A 17024-nucleotide genomic window follows, 5' to 3' on the forward strand; every position below is an offset into this window, starting at 1 on the left:
TCCTGACTTACTTTGCTTAGTATGATAATCTCTAGGTTCATCATGTTGCTGCAAATGGCATTATTTCATTCTTTTTTATGGCTGAGTAGTATTCCATTGTGTGTATGTATATATGTACGTGTGTGTGTGTGTGTGTGTGTGTGTGTGTGTGTTTGTATACACATACCACATCTTCTTTATCCATTCATGGACATTTAGGTTGTTTCCATGTCTTGGCTATTGTAAATAGCGCTGCTATGAACATAAGGGTGCATGTATCTTTTTGAATTATAGTTTTGTCCAGATATATGCCCAGGAGTGGGATTGCTGGATCATATGGCAACTCTACTTTTAGTTTTTTGATGAACCTCCATACTGTTCTCCATAGTTGCTGCACCAGTTTACATTCCCACCAATGGTGTAGGAGGGTTCCCTTTTCTTCACACCCTCTCCAGCATTTTGGTTAACTTAATTTTTAACTAAGGTTAAATTTTCATAGCATTCCTAAAGAACAATTTGTTAATTTTGACAGTATTTTTAAGATTTTGAGAGTTTGGGGACCTGCAGGGCCCTGTGTCCAGTAGCCTGTATAGGTTCAGGTCTCTAGTGTCCAAGTGGGATGACCAAGCTAGAGGCCAGTGGGATGACCAAGCTAGAGGCCAGTGGGCTGACCCAGTGAGGCAGCCACAATCAAGGCTCAGAGCCTTGGTCTCTGCATCTGTTTTATTTAGCCAGTGAATTACTATAAAGTGTTTACTGTACTCAAGCCTGTGCCTCTTCTGACAACAGGGACACAGCACCTCACCTAATATTCTCTTAGATTATTGCTACTAATAACTCTTTATTGTGAAAGCAAATGGCTCTAACTTTCTGCTGTTGTTAGAAGAGCTTGTGGTGTGAGTCGTGTATTACCCACAGAAGAATTATCTCTGCATTAGGCACATAGTAAAATTAAGTTCAAATTTAAAAAAATGTGTTGAGTAAAGTCATTTACTGTAATTTATAGAATGTTGGGTTGGTCCATGGGGGAAGGAAGAGCTCAGTGGTGGTAGTGGGCAAAGATTCTGATTCAGAGGAAAACTCCTAGTAGCCACAAAGTATGTAAATGATTTTAGAAATATACGATATTTGATATCAAGAGTTACCTAATTATGTATGATTCAGTAGAATTTTTAATGTAGAATTGAATATTATTGTTTTCTCATCAAGTAAGGGAGATATATTAAACTGTCTGTTATAAATATATGCTGTTAAATTGCACTTACGGGTAGCACTTTACATTAGAAAGATGCTTTTAGTTAGTGGCTTTCCAGAGAATACTTTGTGGTGGGATCTTTGGTCTTGTCTCTGCCCTCATTTGAGATTTGACTGTAGGTCTTCTTTAACTGCAGGATGTGATGCAGCAGGCCACCAATGCAATTCTTAGAGGTGGCACCATCCTGGCTCCCACTGTCTCTGCAAAAACCATTGCAGAGCAACTTGCTGAAAAGATCAATGCCAAGCTTAATTATGTGCCTTTGGAGAAACAAGAAGAGGAGAGACAGGATGGTGGACAGAATGAATCTTTTAAGAGATATGAAGAAGAATTAGAGATCAATGACTTCCCACAGGCAAGTAACAGATTTAAATTTTTTTTTTTAATTGTAGAGTAGAAACTCCTTTTTTAGGAGCGAAAATGCCTTGTTTAAAACCCATGAACATTTAAATGGCTGCTTTACTTTTTATCTAGATGGGGAGACAACACTAGAAATTCCATATTTATGATTATGTTCTAGTTACATTAGAATCTAAATGAATTTATGATGCAGGTATTAATTATAATCTTAATATTGACCATAATATGATTTAGTTAACCTATTCTTTGTCAGTACATCAGGTTTCTTTATTCTGTTGTAAAGTGATTTTTCCCCCCACTCTTTTTTATTTTATTTTTTTAACCTCTTTATTGGAGTATAATTGTCCCCCCACTCTTTATTTCATAGACTGCTAGGTGGAAAGTTACCTCTAAGGAAGCTCTGCAGAGAATCAGTGAATATTCTGAAGCTGCAATTACAATCAGAGGAACATACTTCCCACCTGGCAAAGAACCCAAGGAAGGAGAGCGGAAAATTTACTTGGCAATTGAAAGTATGTACTGTTTGTTCTGTTTCAATCTTGAGTTAGATCACAGTTGATATAGATGTAATAGACACAGAAAGAATATGAGGTCAGTTCTAGAGAGGACTGAAAATGAGGAACACCTATAAGAAAAAAAATAGTTTCATCTATCATTGTGGTCTTTATTTAGAAGTTTAGTACATATATAGAGGTAAATGATCTGTGTTTGGGACTCTTTCAGTTTTGACAATTTGGTCAAATTGAAAATCACTCTATAAGAAAACATGTATTTTCAGGACTGGTCTGTTTATTCTTCCAGTAAGTAGAACGTTCAGGCCAAAGTTTAGGTTAGAAAGTAAATCAACTATATATAATAGTCCACTTAATGCTTGTTTATCCAAGCAAATATTGCCTGTGATTTTATGCCTAAAAGTTCATACATACCTTTTTAAAAAATAGGATAGGACAATTAATACCATAACTCACAGGGTATATTTATTTCTTTATTTTTGGCTGAGTTGGGTCTTCATTGCTGTGCGCGGGCTTTCTCTAGTTGTGGCCAACGGGGGCTACTCTTTGTTGCGGTGTGCAGGCTTCTCATTGCGGTGGCGTCTCTGATTGTGGAGCATGGGCTCTAGGCGGATGGGCTTCAGTAGTTGCAGCACGCGGGTCGTAGAGCACAGGCTCAGTAGTTATGGCGCACAGGCTTAGTTGCTCCGCAACATGTGGAATCTTCCCGGACCAGGGCTCGAACCCATGTCCCCTGCATTGGCAGGCAGATTCTTAACCACTGCGCCACCAGGGAAGTCCCTTAAAGGGTATAAGTAATGCGTTATCTAAGAGTGATCAGGTGTGTTTTTTAACCTTATTTTATACATTCATGAATGAATTCAAAAGACAGTTTCCAGTTTGATTTTTTCCCTACTTCGTTATGTACTGCATGGTAGATAACTTGTCTCCCTTCATTTATATTTAATTTGAACATTTTTATAATAGATTTTTAAGCATAGACCAGCCACAGATCCATTTCATCTACTTAATGAACTAAATATTTTTTGAACACTGGTGTTGCAGCTGTGAAGAGGTTTTACTCCATGTGTCATGTAAATCCAGAGTCTGCATATCTACTGCTTAAATGGCTTAACTGGCTGCAAAGGAGCTCTCCCACACCTTGTATAATCTTAAACAGCAGTCTAGTCCTTTGAGTTATACACATCACTTCTAACAAGGAAGCCTTACTTGATCTCATTTCACCACTCTGTAGCTCTTTACTTGCTTTGTTTTTCTTCACAGTACTCATTACATAGAAATTATAGTATATTTTTACTTGTTTCTGTCTCCCCTACTAGAGCTCTGTGAATGCAGTGACTTTATCATCTGCTGTATTCCCAGTGTCTGACACATGGTAGGCACTTGATAAATTTTCTGAATAATACATCTGATCATGCTCTAGAGCCACTTCTCTTCTGCACACAAAATATTATTTGACAGGCATATCCATGTGATCTCTCTAAAGCCGCATCATCCAATAAAAACTCTGATGGCTGTGGAGCACTTGAAATAACGGCCAGTGTGACCAAGAAATTTTAAATTTAATTTAATTTTTATTAACTTAAATCTAAATAGCCACATAGCTGATGGCTACTGAATTGGCTAGCTCAGCTCTAAAGTTTGTTGCTGGAAAGATCAATGGAAGTATAAACTGAAAGTATATTGTAAATAAGGTTTATCACTAGTTAGTATTTTCTTGTTATATTTTGGCATTCCTTTGGTTTTTGTGAGGACTTTATAACTGTATGTAAGTTCCTTACTGAAATAAATATAAACTAAAAATGATTTAAATATATATGAGGACTTTTTTTTTTTTTTTTTTTTTTTTGCTGTATGCGGGCCTCTCACTGTTGTGGCCTCTCCCGTTGTGGAGCACAGGCTCCAGACGCGCAGGCTCAGCGGCCATGGCTCACGGGCCCAGCCGCTCCACGGCATGTGGGATCTTCCCGGACCAGGGCACAAACCTGTGTCCCCTGCATTGACAGGTGGACTCTCAACCACTGCGCCACCAGGGAAGCCCGAGGACTTATTTTTAGGGTTTGATTCTTTCCTGGCCAAAACAAAGAATTTCACAGATGTGAAAATAAATTAGTACTGTGCCTATTTACTTTACTTTTAACTGGTGACCTCAAATTGTTTTTGTGTGACTTCTTAACATAAAGACTACAAGAAGAGAAATGCACGTGCAGTGTGCATCCCATTTACCCTAAGTAGAAGTTGTTTCCTGGTCAAAATGCTTGATAGGATCAGAGTAAGTTAAAAAACAGAAAAGTTTTGTTACCAGGATTGAGCTGGGGTTTTGTTTTTTTCTCCTTTAATAAGGGTTTGCCTGGTTGATGTAAGGTTTTTATTAGTTTCTGAGTTCTGATAAAATTGATTTTAATAGTTTTTGCAAGTTTATTCACTGCTTTTGTGGAGGGACAGGCTTTTGAAGTTCCCTCCTGTGCCATTTTCACTGATGTCACTCTCACTTTCGGACTTTTTAAAATGAAGAATTGTGGCAAAGGTAAAACTCAGATATAGCCTTTATGTTTTCCATATTATTGAAATTCTACCTTTACAGTACAGTGAGATTCATACATATGTTAAATGGTATGCAAAGAATGTGGGTCCAGAGCTAGGCAAGTTGTATTTTTTTGTTTGTGATTGTGACTTTGAGAAACTGGATCATATCTATTTCAAGTCAGGTTTTTAAATGGCACCCTTTTATGTATCCTGAAAGACTTTCACTCTGCCAATGACTCAGTGTGTTTCTGAATCATGTGACACCGTTCCTTATTGTGAGGCAAAATGCGGGTTGCTGGCACCTCAGCGTTCAAGGAGAGAAAATTACACTGAAATCTTTCTGCACTTGGAACTGGACAGCTCTCTCTTCCTACTGTGTTCATTAGGCCATACAGGATGTCATTCAGTAGAATCTGATGATAAAACCTTTTGTAAACATGGAGTCATCCTTGTATATTCAGCTTGAATGTCATAGGTGTCATTTAAGCAAAACCAGTATTGTATTTTTTTTTTTGCAATAACATAACTGTAGTTTATTCTGAATATCTCTAAGATTTCAAAACCAGTATTTTAAATGACTGCCTTTTAAAGAGGTAAATCAGAGATGATTGTTTGCTTTGAAAAAGGATCCCATATATAATTTATTAATTTAAAGGTAATTATACTTATTTAGTGTAGTATAATTAATGTATGCCAGGTTTAATTTGTATATAACTTTATCACAACATATCTCCTGTACTACCAAGTGAAGTGAAATGAGAAGCCCACAGCTTCTGCTGACTTTTCCATCCACCTAAAATGGTTCTGGGTGCTTCTTTCCATTGTCAACTTGTACTTAGGAAGTAACATCTAATTTTTATAATCTAAGCAAGGTTTCTCTCCCCCAGTAAAAAGATAACCTTGTCAGAAATGAATCTTGAGAATTCTGGCAACATAAATATGCTAAATAAGAGCTGGAGATTGGTAATTAAAATGACCTAAAGCTTTGAGAATTTTCATAGATGATTAGATTTAAAGGATCTTTTAGTTTTTGAAACTCCAACCAAATCAACTGAACACTAATAGGATGAAAACAGGTGTTGGAAGGAGCCTAGTGTCATCTGTTTCTAGTTCTGTAATTGGAGGGACCCCACTGCCTGGCTCCTTAGAGGCTCTGTGTGGCTCAGCAGCTCCCGGCAGTGGGAAGGAGAACAGGAAGGACGTACGTGCCTAGCCAGCCTGTATAATTTATAGCCTGTTTTGTGACCCTCTGTTTTTACTAGTGGAGAATCCCTTAAAAGCAGCCAGAGTTGTTTTGGGACCAATGAAAGGAAATGCCACTTTTTCATGACAGCTTATAAACATATGTAACCTATTACCTAAAGAAGCTGTGTCAGTCAAAAATTTAAACTGGTCCAAATGGTCAGGCTCTAACTAACGCAGGAAAATTGCTCTTCACTTGGAGCTGGGTGGGAGTATCATTTTCCTTCTTTTTAAAACAGCAGAGAATGTCAACAGGCTACACATCAACTCATGCCAAGTAGCATATTTTCCTCCTGAATTTCATTTTTTAAATAATTTTCATTCTGGCTTGGCTCTTGATTATACCCTCGGCTCCACGTTCATCTACCTTTCTTCCCTTCCAGCACCCACAGCTTTAAAATGTTTGTGGTCAGTGGCTGGTCGAGGTGTAGGGCTTAGATATGTTGCTCTGACTTCACAGCCATACTCATGGCCCTTTCCTTCCTGTTGTTAAACTGTTTCTTTTTCTTCCTCCTCCTTCTCCTCCTCTTCTTTCTCCACTTCCTCCTCCTCCCCTCCCCCCTCCCATTTCTTTTCTTCCTCTTCTCCCTCCCACTCCTCCCTTCCTCCTTTCCTCTCCTCTCCTCTCTATGGGTTTGAAAAAGCATATCTAATAAGGGGAAATTTTCCCATTTCTTGTGAATTGTTTTCCTCATTTGATTTTCTTATATAAAATGATAAGAACAGGACTTCCCCGGCGGTTCAGTGGTTAAGACTTCGAGCTTCTACTGCAGGGGACATGGCTTCGATCTCTGGTTGGGGAAGTTCCACGTGCCATGCGGGGCAACCAAAAAAAAAGAAAAATATTTTCTTAAATGATAAAAACATAGTTCTCTACAACCCCAGTTCTTCTTTTATTCTTTGACATTTCACTCCTAGTCCTTAATCTCTAGTCTGCTTCTTTGGTCCAGCTCTATTCCTTTTATAGGTGTGCACCGTGTTACCTCTCTAGACGTACCTACTTCCTGGCATTGTCCCCTGGCTTCAAATCCCTCCACACATAGCCTTGATGGCTCTCTAATCTCCGTCTCTCCTCTACTTCTGCTCCTTATTTCCATTGGCCTTACTGAAATTTCCAACTTGGTGTCCCCTGAGCACCTCAGCCACAACGATCTCAGAATCGAATTTCATCCACTATCACTGCTAATAGTAGCACCTGTTCTTCCTCTTGGATTCAGTATCTCCTTTATTACCTGTTATTTTCTTTACTTGCTGCTCAACTCTTAGCATCTTTGTTCCTCTTCTTCACTGTTCACATCTAGTCAGCAAAAACATCTTGTCCATTCTACCTTAAAAATGTGCTTTCAGGGGCTTCCCTGGTGGCGCGGTGGTTGAGAGTCCGCCTGCCGATGCAGGGGACATGGGTTCGTGCCCCGGTCCGGGAAGATCCCACATGCCACAGAGCGGCTGGGCCCGTGAGCCATGGCCGCTGAGCCTGCGCGTCCGGAGCCTGTGCTCCGCAATGGGAGAGGCCACAACAGTGAGAGGCCCGCGTACCGCAAAAAAAGTGCTTTCAGGGACTTCCCTGGTGGTCCAGTGGTTAAGACTCCACACTTCCGCTGCTGGGGGCAGGGGTTCAATTCCTTCTCAGGGAACTAAGATTCCGCATGCCGCACACGTGGCCAAAAAAAAAAAAATGTGCTTTCATGATGGTATGAACATAATCCTGTGAGAGCCCTGAGGGAAAAAACACTTAACCCCACCTGGAAAAGTTAGGAAAGATTCTTGGAAGAAGTGATATTTAAAAGTTGCTCTGGGGACTTCCCTGGTGGCGCAGTGGTTAAGAATCTGCCTGCCAGTGCAGGGGACATGGGTTTGAGACCTGGTCTGGGATGATCCCACATGCTGTGGAGCAACTAAGCCCATGTGCCACAACTACCGAGCCTGCGCTCTAGAGCCCGCGAGCCACAACTCCTGAGCCCGTGTGCCACAACTACTGAAGCCCGCGCACCTAGAGCCTGTGCTCTGCAACAAGAGAAGCCACCACAATGAGAAGCCTGCACACTGCAACGAAGAGTAAGTAGCCCCCGCTTGCCACAACTAGAGAAAGCCTGTGCACAAGCAATGAAGACCCAATGCAGCGAAAAATAAATAAATAAAATTTTATTAAAATAATAGGGCTTCCTTGGTGGCGCAGCGGTTGGGAGTCCGCCTGCCGATGCGGGAGGCGCGGGTTCGTGCCCCGGTCCGGGAAGATCCCACATGCCGCGGAGCGGCTGGGCCCGTGAGCCATGGCCGCTGAGCCTGCGCGTCCGGAGCCTGTGCTCCGCAACGGGAGAGGCCACAGCAGTGAGAGGCCCGCGTACCGCCAAAAAAAAAAAAAAGACGCATCATTAAACATATTTTGGAAAAAAATTAATAATAATAAAAGTTGCTCTGGTAGACTACTTAGTACCTACTCATCTTGCTGTAATATCTTTACAAGTTTGTTTTTCTAGTAGCCCAAAAGATCATAAAGAGATGAATGAGTACTTTGTATAATGAATCTCTTATAGTATAGCATACATGGTGGGTGCTTAATGTTTCTTGAATTTATAACTATACAAATGTCTTCAGCCTCCCTCATCTACTTGGCTATCTTGCTGTGTTCTTTCACACACTTTTAAAATTTTTCAACCATGATGTACTTCTCTTACTTTTCAGTAGTTAAGCATGACTTTCTTTTTTTTTTGTTTGTTTGTTTGTTTGTTGTGCGGTATGCGGGCCTCTCACTGCTGTGGCCACTCCCGTTGTGGAGCACAGGCTCCAGACGCGCAGGCCCAGCGGCCATGGCTCACGGGCCCAGCCGCTCCGCGGCATGTGGGATCTTCCCAGACCAGGGCACAAACCCGTGTCCCCTGCATCGGCAGGCGGACTCTCAACCACTGCGCCACCAGGGAAGCCCCAAGCATGACTTTCTTAATCTGTACCATTACACACATGATTCCCTTTGTAAAATACTTTTCATGTCATCTCTCCTCCTCCAACTTGGCTAGTCCTCCATTCATCTTTAAGACTTTGCTCAGGTGACACTTTTCCAAAACATTTGCTGACTTTAAAGAGCATAATAAACATCCAATAAATATTTGCTAAATAAATGAACCTAGGAAGTTATATTTTCCTTTTACTTTTTCTTCTTCTCTTCTGGACAAATTGCGAATTATCTTTTCTTTGCATACCAACATACCAAGAACTTGTAACACTAGTACCTCACTAACCTTAACACTCTTAACACTAACGTCACTGGCTACATTTGAAACTCTAAAAGTAATCGTAATAATAAGCAGCCATGATACAATGTAGATGATGTTCCACCAGGTATTGAAAGACTATCTTGGCAAGTAGTACAATGTTGCTGAAAGTCACGTACTGATCTCTATGCAGTGGATAAACATCCAGCATAAATCTAGTAATACAAATAATGTTCTCCACTCACTCACCAGGTGCCAATGAACTGGCTGTGCAGAAAGCAAAGGCAGAAATCACCAGGCTTATAAAAGAAGAACTGATCCGGCTGGTGAGTGAAAACCTCAAGGACTTATTTATTTGTTTTAGTAAATGTTTTATTGAACTATAATATAAATAAGAGAAGTAGACAAATGATATACATATAGTTTGATGAATTTTCACAAAATAAGCACACTGATGCGATCACTACCCAGTTGAAGAAATATAGAACATCACCAGTATCCCAGAAGCCCTGCTCATGCCCCTCCTTGTCACTATTCATTGCCCCCAAACGTAACATTATTCTGACTTTCAACATTGCAGATTAGTTTCGCCTAATTTTGAACTCCATATAAGTGGAATCAAATGCTGTGTACTCTTTTATATCTGATTTCTTTCACTCAACATTACTTTGAGGAAATCAGTAGTATTAAATAGTACAGTATTTAAGCATGTGAATATACCACAGTTAATTTATGTTTTAGACTTTGAGGTCATTTTAGTTTTTGGTTTTTATGAATAATGCTTCTATGAACATTCACGTTAATATATTGTTTTCTTGAGTATATACCTTGGACTAGAATTGCTAGTTATAGGGTATGTGTAGTTTAGCAGAGTAGTTACACCAGTTTATATTACCTTCAGCAGTGTATGAAAATTCCAGTTTCTCTACATTTTTGCCAGTGTTTTTAAACTTAGGTGTTTTGAGTGTTTTTAAACTTTGATGAGGACTTAATTTGATTTTGGATAAAGCGGCCTTTTATAGACCACCTTTCCAAAGGAAGCAGACATATCCCTGTAAACTCTCCCTACAATGTGTACAGTGGGATGAGGACCCTTTGAAAGGAAACATTATCCTTTCTCTAAGAATGTGTTTTTGAGGGCTTTTCTAAAATTTCCCTTACAGAACATTCTTTTGGGTGGATAAAAAATTTAAAGAATAGAAGGTACACAAAACAAGAGGGAAGAATAAAAACAACGTTTAAATCAAGTGACTTTCACCAAGGAGTGATAGAAAAAGAATGCCACCACCATTAAGCTGGTTCAGAACCGTTGTTAAGGAACGGTCGAGTGAACACAGGGAGATGATTGTTGAATAGTTCTTTCTTCCTCAGTATTAATATTTTTTATTTTAAATATCTGATAGTTTTATGTTTGTAAAGGAAATTACTTAACATATTTCTTTTTTTTTTCTCCCTTTTACTGATCATATGCCTTTTATTTTCTCTTGCAGCAAAATTCTTACCAACCAACAAATAAAGGAAGATACAAAGTCTTATAAAACATCTGGAAAAAACTTTTTACCTGTGCTGGTCTGTGATACATGTGGCAATTGTTGTCTGCAGTTTACAGTGTATTTTAAGTTAAGATTTTTAAAATTCTTTCTTGCTGATTTTTTTTTTAAATACAAGAAACCAGTATTTGCTAATGAATTTTCTTTCAGTAAGTATCCCCAGAATTATCAAACTATATTTAAGGTTTTCATTAAAGTGCCCTTTAATGTAAATCTGGATAATATTCCAGAAGAGTAAGAAAACTAAAATATTTGGACTTTCCATTGAAGGAAATAAAGTATATAAGTCGCTAAGGGGCTATTCACCTTATCTTCTTGCAATGAAATTGTGATAATCTCCTCAGAAAAGGAAAAATTCTCTAATTTTGTGACCACCTTGAGCTTAAATCTTACTTGACTCAGTGGAACAATATGAACTATATTTAAGAATATTATAATAGAATTTTTACAAAATGCATTCACAGTTTTTGTTTCAATTTTTATTATCATGTATGAGCCATAGTTGGACTGGTTTTTGGTTTTGTAAAATTAAAAATTTGTAGTATAAGAATTTTTTGCATTCCTTTACACTGCTAAGAGTTTTAGTATTTACTACTTTTAGGTTCCCCTAACAACCTCTGGCTCTGTGCCTAGCTACTAACTCTTTTCTAATCTTCCTTAAAAGAAAGTGATTTGTAGCCTATAAATATTAATATGATTGTTTTTTTCCCCTGAAAGTGTTCGTTTATGCATCTGTACATACAAACACCATACTAATCTGATTTTTCTTCAGGATTATTGAATAGGTTGTGAATTTTCTTTCTTAAAAAAAAGTATAATGGCACTCACATTTTAAACTTAGACTTTAAGCATTTCTCAGTGAAATTCAGTTCACAAAGAATCATAAATTATATTTTTGAGCCTTCAGATATATTTCCTGAATATTCTAGTTTAAATTGCTATAATTGGATCACCTAATTTTTTTCAAGACTCCTGGTGTATTAGAACTTCATATTGTTGTCACTTCTTGAAAAAATAAAATTTTCAGGAATTAAATAGATGTATTTCTTAAATTAAAAGATATAGAAGTTCCCTTGAGTATTCTTGACTTAGAGTTTTTAAAAAAGAAAAAACCAAAGAATATTATAGCTGTTAAATTATTTTAATAGTATGTTAGGTGGTTAAAGTGACAAGGAGTATCAATCATGATTTCTTCAATATAAAGTTATCCTTAATGAAAATCTAAGGTATAACTTGGAACTATTCTTGGATCCCTCGCATATCCTCTTTTTTTCTTGGAGGAAGAAAACAGACACAACACAGCAACAGAACCAAATAAACCATTTACTATAAGATTTCAGGCATCTTGGGCTCCTCCCATTTTATTTATATCCTTATTTTTGTTATCTAGTGATAGTTTGTTTCTTTTGATAGAATATGTTGCAGTCCCACGTTGATGGCAATTGGTGCTCCCTTCAGCCTGCTCCATGGTCACTTGGAGATTCAGAGTTTTACATCATTTTAGCATTATTACGTTTATGTTTGTATATCTAGTTGTAATAAGCCACTGATAGTACTTTGTTAAAATGAAGCACATTTCTCTGTTATTACATTTTTTTTGTTTTGTTGTTGTACGCGGGCCTCTCGCTGTTGTGGCCTCTCCCGTTGCGGAGCACAGGCTCTGGACGCACAGGCTCAGCGGCCACGGCCCACGGGCCTAGCTGCTCCGCGGCATGTGGGATCTTCCCGGACCGGGGCACGAACCCGTGTCCCCTGCATCGGCAGGTGGACTCTCAACCACTGCGCCACCAGGGAAGTCCCTGTTATTACATTTTTTTAGTGTCACAGTCTTTGATTTTTAAGATTTGAATGACGTACCAGTTAATTTGTTTTTTTAATGCAATATCAATATTTGCTCATGTTTTCTAAATTCCTTATAAAATAAAGTTCATTTAGTCTGAGTTTTCCTAAAATTATCTTTGCTGAAATGTTTTCTGCTGTTTATCTAATTTTGTTTACATTGCTAGGCATGTGAGAGAGGTATTATACTCTCTGTATCTTTTTTAAAAAATTCTAGCAACACAAAATATATAGTTCTATCCAAAAATATCTTCCTGAAGAAGGCTCTTAGTCTTTAATGGTGTTTGTATTTGGCCTAAGATAGGCTGTAGGTGAAATAATGGGTCCATGTGCCAGTTGGTGTTTTATCACAGTGACACTCATTCTTAGAAAATGGAAGTATAGAATGAAATGATAACGGCTAGATTCTCTTCAACACCTTTTAGACAGTTTTATTATCTGATATATTTCATACCTTACTAGCCTTGTTGGTATGCACGTGGTATTGAACTGGTAGTCACAGTATACCTGTGACTGCAGTCCTTCTTTTGCGGGAGGCATCCCCTATGTGCAAAGAAGTTTTTGTTTGAGCAGAACCAGTTCTTGAGTACCTGGGATGTATAAATCCTACGAAGCCAGCTGTGGAGCCCACTTCTAAATAATTCATCAGCACCTTAAGAAACACATGCTAGAGAGCAAAGCCTCCAACGTTATAACTTGTCTGTGTGTGAGCTCTTTTTCCTATGATACCTTGCTTTGCTTTATAAAACTATCAGCTAAAGTCCTTTAGTGGCAGATAACATAGCACTTGTTTAAGATAAGAGCTGGGGGTCAATATCAAAAAAAAACAACCCAATCCAAAAATGGGCGGAAGACCTAAATAGACATTTCTCCAAAGAAGATATACAGATTGCCAACAAACACATGAAAGGACACTCAACATCACTAATCATTAGAGAAATGCAAATCAAACCACAATAAGGTATCACCTCACACCGGTCAGAATGGCCATCATCAAAAAATCTACAGGGACTTCCCTGGTGGTGCAGTGGTTAAGAATCTGCCTGCCAATGCAGGGGACATGGGTTCGAGCCCTGGCCCAGGAAGATCCCAAATGCCGTGGAGCAACTAAGATTGTGCGCCACAACTACTGAGCCTGCTCTCTAGAGCCTGCAAGCCACAACTACTGAGCCTGTGTGCCACAACTACTGAAGCCCACGTGCCTAGAGCCCGTGCTCCGCAACAAGAGAAGCCACCGCAATGAGAAACCCACGAGCCGCAATGAAGAGTAGCCCCTGCTTGCCACAACTAGAGAAAGCCTGTGCCCAGCAACAAAAACCCAACGCAGCCAAAAAATAAAGAAATTTAAAAAAATCTACAAACAATAAATGCTGGAGAGGGTGTGAAGAAAAGGGAACTCTCTTGCACTGTTGGTGGGAATGTAAATTAATACAGCCACTATGGAGAACAGTATGGAGGTCCCTTAAGAAACCAAAAATAGAACTACCATATGACCCAGCAATTCCACTACTGGGCATATACCCTGAGAAAACCATAATTCAGCAAGAGTCATGTACCACACTGTTAATTGCAGCACTATTTACAATAGCCAGGACATGGAACCAACCCAAGTGTCCATCGATGGATGAATAGAAAAAGAAGGTGTGGCACATGTATACAATGGATTATTACTCAACCATAAAAAGAAACGAAATTGAGTTATTTGTAGGGAGGAGGATGGACCTCGACTCTGTCATAAAGAGGGAAGTAAGTCAGAAAGGGAAAAACATACATATGCTAACATATATATGGACTCTTAAAAAAAATGGTTCTGATGAACCTAGGGGCAGGACAGGAATAAAGATGCAGATGTAGAGAATGGACTTGAGGACATGGGGAGGGGGAAGGGTAAGCTGGGACGAAGTGAGAGTAGCATTGACATATACATACTACCAAATGTAAAACAGACAGCTAGTGGGAAGCAGCTGCATAGCACAGGGAGATCAGCTCGGTGCTTTGTGACCACCTAGAGGGGTAGGATAGGGAGGGTGGGAGGGAGGCACAAGAGGGAGGGGATATGGGGGTATATGTATACATACAGCTGATGCACTTTGTTATACAGCAGAAACTAACACAACATTGTAAAGCAATTATACTCCAGTAAAGATGTTTTAAAAAATTTTTAAATAAAAAGATAGAGGCTGAGGGGAAAATTGTAGTTGAAGTGAAGTCCAGGGTAAAAAACTATATTTTGTTTAGTAAAATGCCCCATTCTGGTCCTTTTTAGATGATGGATGCTAAGTACATGTAGCAGGTGTGAATTCTGAGTGGCTAGCCCAATGTGGTCAATGAGAATACTCTTCCTCTTAGAACTGAGTCTGGAGCTACCAGTTCTTCACATTGTGGTATATAGTTTTATGTAAGAATTGGAATCTATTGACATTTTCTTATGCCTTCTGCTTCTGGCATGAAAAGCTGAAGTTAACCTTTAAAAAAAGTGTGTATGTAAATATAGAGAAAGAGAACGGATGAATGTGTGTGGATAGGTAGAGGGGATGTCTTAACATTTTATTCAGTTTAGGTGTTGTAACCACCAGAAAACCTTAATAAATTCTCACTGGAGTGAGGCATTTGACTTGGAGTATAGCAACATCTTACATGTTGCTTAGTGAAACATATGCTGTGCTTTTAGGCCAGCTCTCTGGAGCTAAAGGTGGCTACATTTCCATCACTAAGTAAAGATTCCCTGGTGTATTACCAATTGCAGATATTTGAAGGTCCTTTTTTTCTGTATCAACTTATACTTTTACTTGAGCAGGAGTCCAAGTAGAGACATGAAGAAAAAGTGTAAGCAAATGAATTCTTTGCAATATCCCAACAATATCAGTGGTCTCACCTTTCTGGGGCTTTATGGCCAAACTGGTATGTAAGTGCATACCATCAAATCACATGACTAGTGAGGAATGTACTTTTGATTATTTTTCTTGACCTTGTTCTCTTCCAAATATGGCATAAGCTTATAGAAGTGCATGATTTTAAAGCTCAAGCCTTTAAAAATTCTATATTTGTGTTAACCTTGTTCTTCTAGAGGGGTAAAATGTGAAATAAAAAAAAGTTTTAACCCCTTTGGAAAAACTGGAACTCAGAGTTACTCTCGCAGATATCATTAGGATTACTGTAAAAGCTATAGAGTTTCAGAATTTAAGAAAATCCTAATTATCTTTAATAAATGGAAATATGTGATACTTCATGTTTTGAGTATTAGTCCCTTTTCACAATTTTGCCTATTATAGAATAAAGAAAATGTGAGGATTCAGTATGAAAAATGTGCTCTTTGACCACAGAAAAAGCATGTTATTTGAACTTGGCACTTGGTAGTAGGTGGATTTTTTTGCAGCCTGTCAACTCCCAGCAGTTCTAGAAGCCTTGGGTGTTAAAGTGTCCTTGGCCTTTATTCCTGAATTCTTAGGAGGCTCTCAGGTGCCTGTATCCAGCCAGTGCAAGGTAATATCGAAGGTAATATTTTCTTTCCATACCTTTGCCTGAGGGAGGCTTCTGGGAGCTGAGATTCCTAAAACTCTACTGTAGACTTTTGAAAAAGAGTCCTCCCCATCCCCGAAGCCAGCCCACGGTCCAAGTCTCAGATTTGGAAAGCTCCATGGAAAGAGCAGGGGAGTGGATGTCTTTAAAGAGAACCCAAGTTCCCCTGTAACTTTTTACAGTCTAGAGTTGCTATTATAAGTGTGTTTGGGATGGTACTAATTCTGTGATACATATTCAAGTTTGAAAGCCACTGATAATCTTCACTTTGTTTTGTTCTTGGATTTTGACTGCCTGTTATCTAAAGCAGTGGTCTTCAAAGTGGGGCACATGTTTAGTAAGCCATTGGAAAAAGGGAGAAAATACTGGATCCTCTATTTGTATTTCTTCTTTGAAATCCCATCTTTTAGGTTCCCACATGCCGTGGGGCAGCTAAGCCCGCGCACCACAGCTACCAAGCCCACGGGCCGCAAACTACAGAGCCTACGCGCTCTGGAGCCTGCGCGCCGCAACTAGAGAAGAGAAAACCCGCACGCCACAACAAGAGAGAAGCCTGAGCACTGCAACGAAGAGCCTGCGTGCCGCAACTAAGACCCGACGCAGCCAAAAAAAAAGAAGTCCACATTAAATCTCATCCTTTAAATTTTTTGAGTAGATTTTATAATATGTTGTTACATGATATATCATGTATAGTATTATTACAGTTTAGAATAACAGTTCATATACATAATTATAAATAAATTCACATATTGGGTGATACTTGGACAACCTTAGGCAAGTTGATTAAATGCTTTAAAATGTCTCATTTTTTTCATACATAAAATAGAGATAATACCTTATCTGTTTTTGTGAGGATAAGATGAAATAATACATATAAAGCATTAAAGCATATAAAAACAGTGCCTGGCATATGGTAAGCATTCAATAAATATTAGTACTCATATTACAATGGGTGAATGGGAGTGCATTTTCTTAGGCTATCTTTTAATATTGCTGTGTCTTTCAGTATTGCTATAAGCTGTATATCTAGCAA

General features: G+C 38.8%; 1 protein-coding gene across 3 annotated transcripts in view; it reads left to right on the plus strand.

Annotated features, from left to right (window-relative positions):
- The window catches only part of DDX46 (DEAD-box helicase 46), a 66889-nt gene extending 50204 nt beyond the window's left edge, over positions 1 to 16685 (plus strand). Inside the window, exons 20-24 of one of the 3 annotated variants that reach the window (XR_009539580.1) lie at positions 1371 to 1589; positions 1962 to 2106; positions 9336 to 9409; positions 10574 to 10782; positions 16402 to 16685. Coding sequence is in view for 1 of the 3 variants with exons in the window: in XM_060143633.1 (XP_059999616.1) it covers positions 1371 to 1589; positions 1962 to 2106; positions 9336 to 9409; positions 10574 to 10621 (486 nt within the window). In the remaining 2 variants the exon portion in view is untranslated. Of the gene's footprint in view, positions 1 to 1370; positions 1590 to 1961; positions 2107 to 9335; positions 9410 to 10573; positions 12009 to 12046; positions 12604 to 16401 lie in introns of those variants that run through there. The other 2 variants (XR_009539579.1, XM_060143633.1) reach the window with 2 other exon arrangements.
- The last annotated feature ends 339 nt before the right edge of the window (positions 16686 to 17024 follow it).

Source organism: Lagenorhynchus albirostris, chromosome 3, assembly GCF_949774975.1.
Source record: "Lagenorhynchus albirostris chromosome 3, mLagAlb1.1, whole genome shotgun sequence".
Taxonomy (NCBI): domain Eukaryota; kingdom Metazoa; phylum Chordata; class Mammalia; order Artiodactyla; family Delphinidae; genus Lagenorhynchus; species Lagenorhynchus albirostris.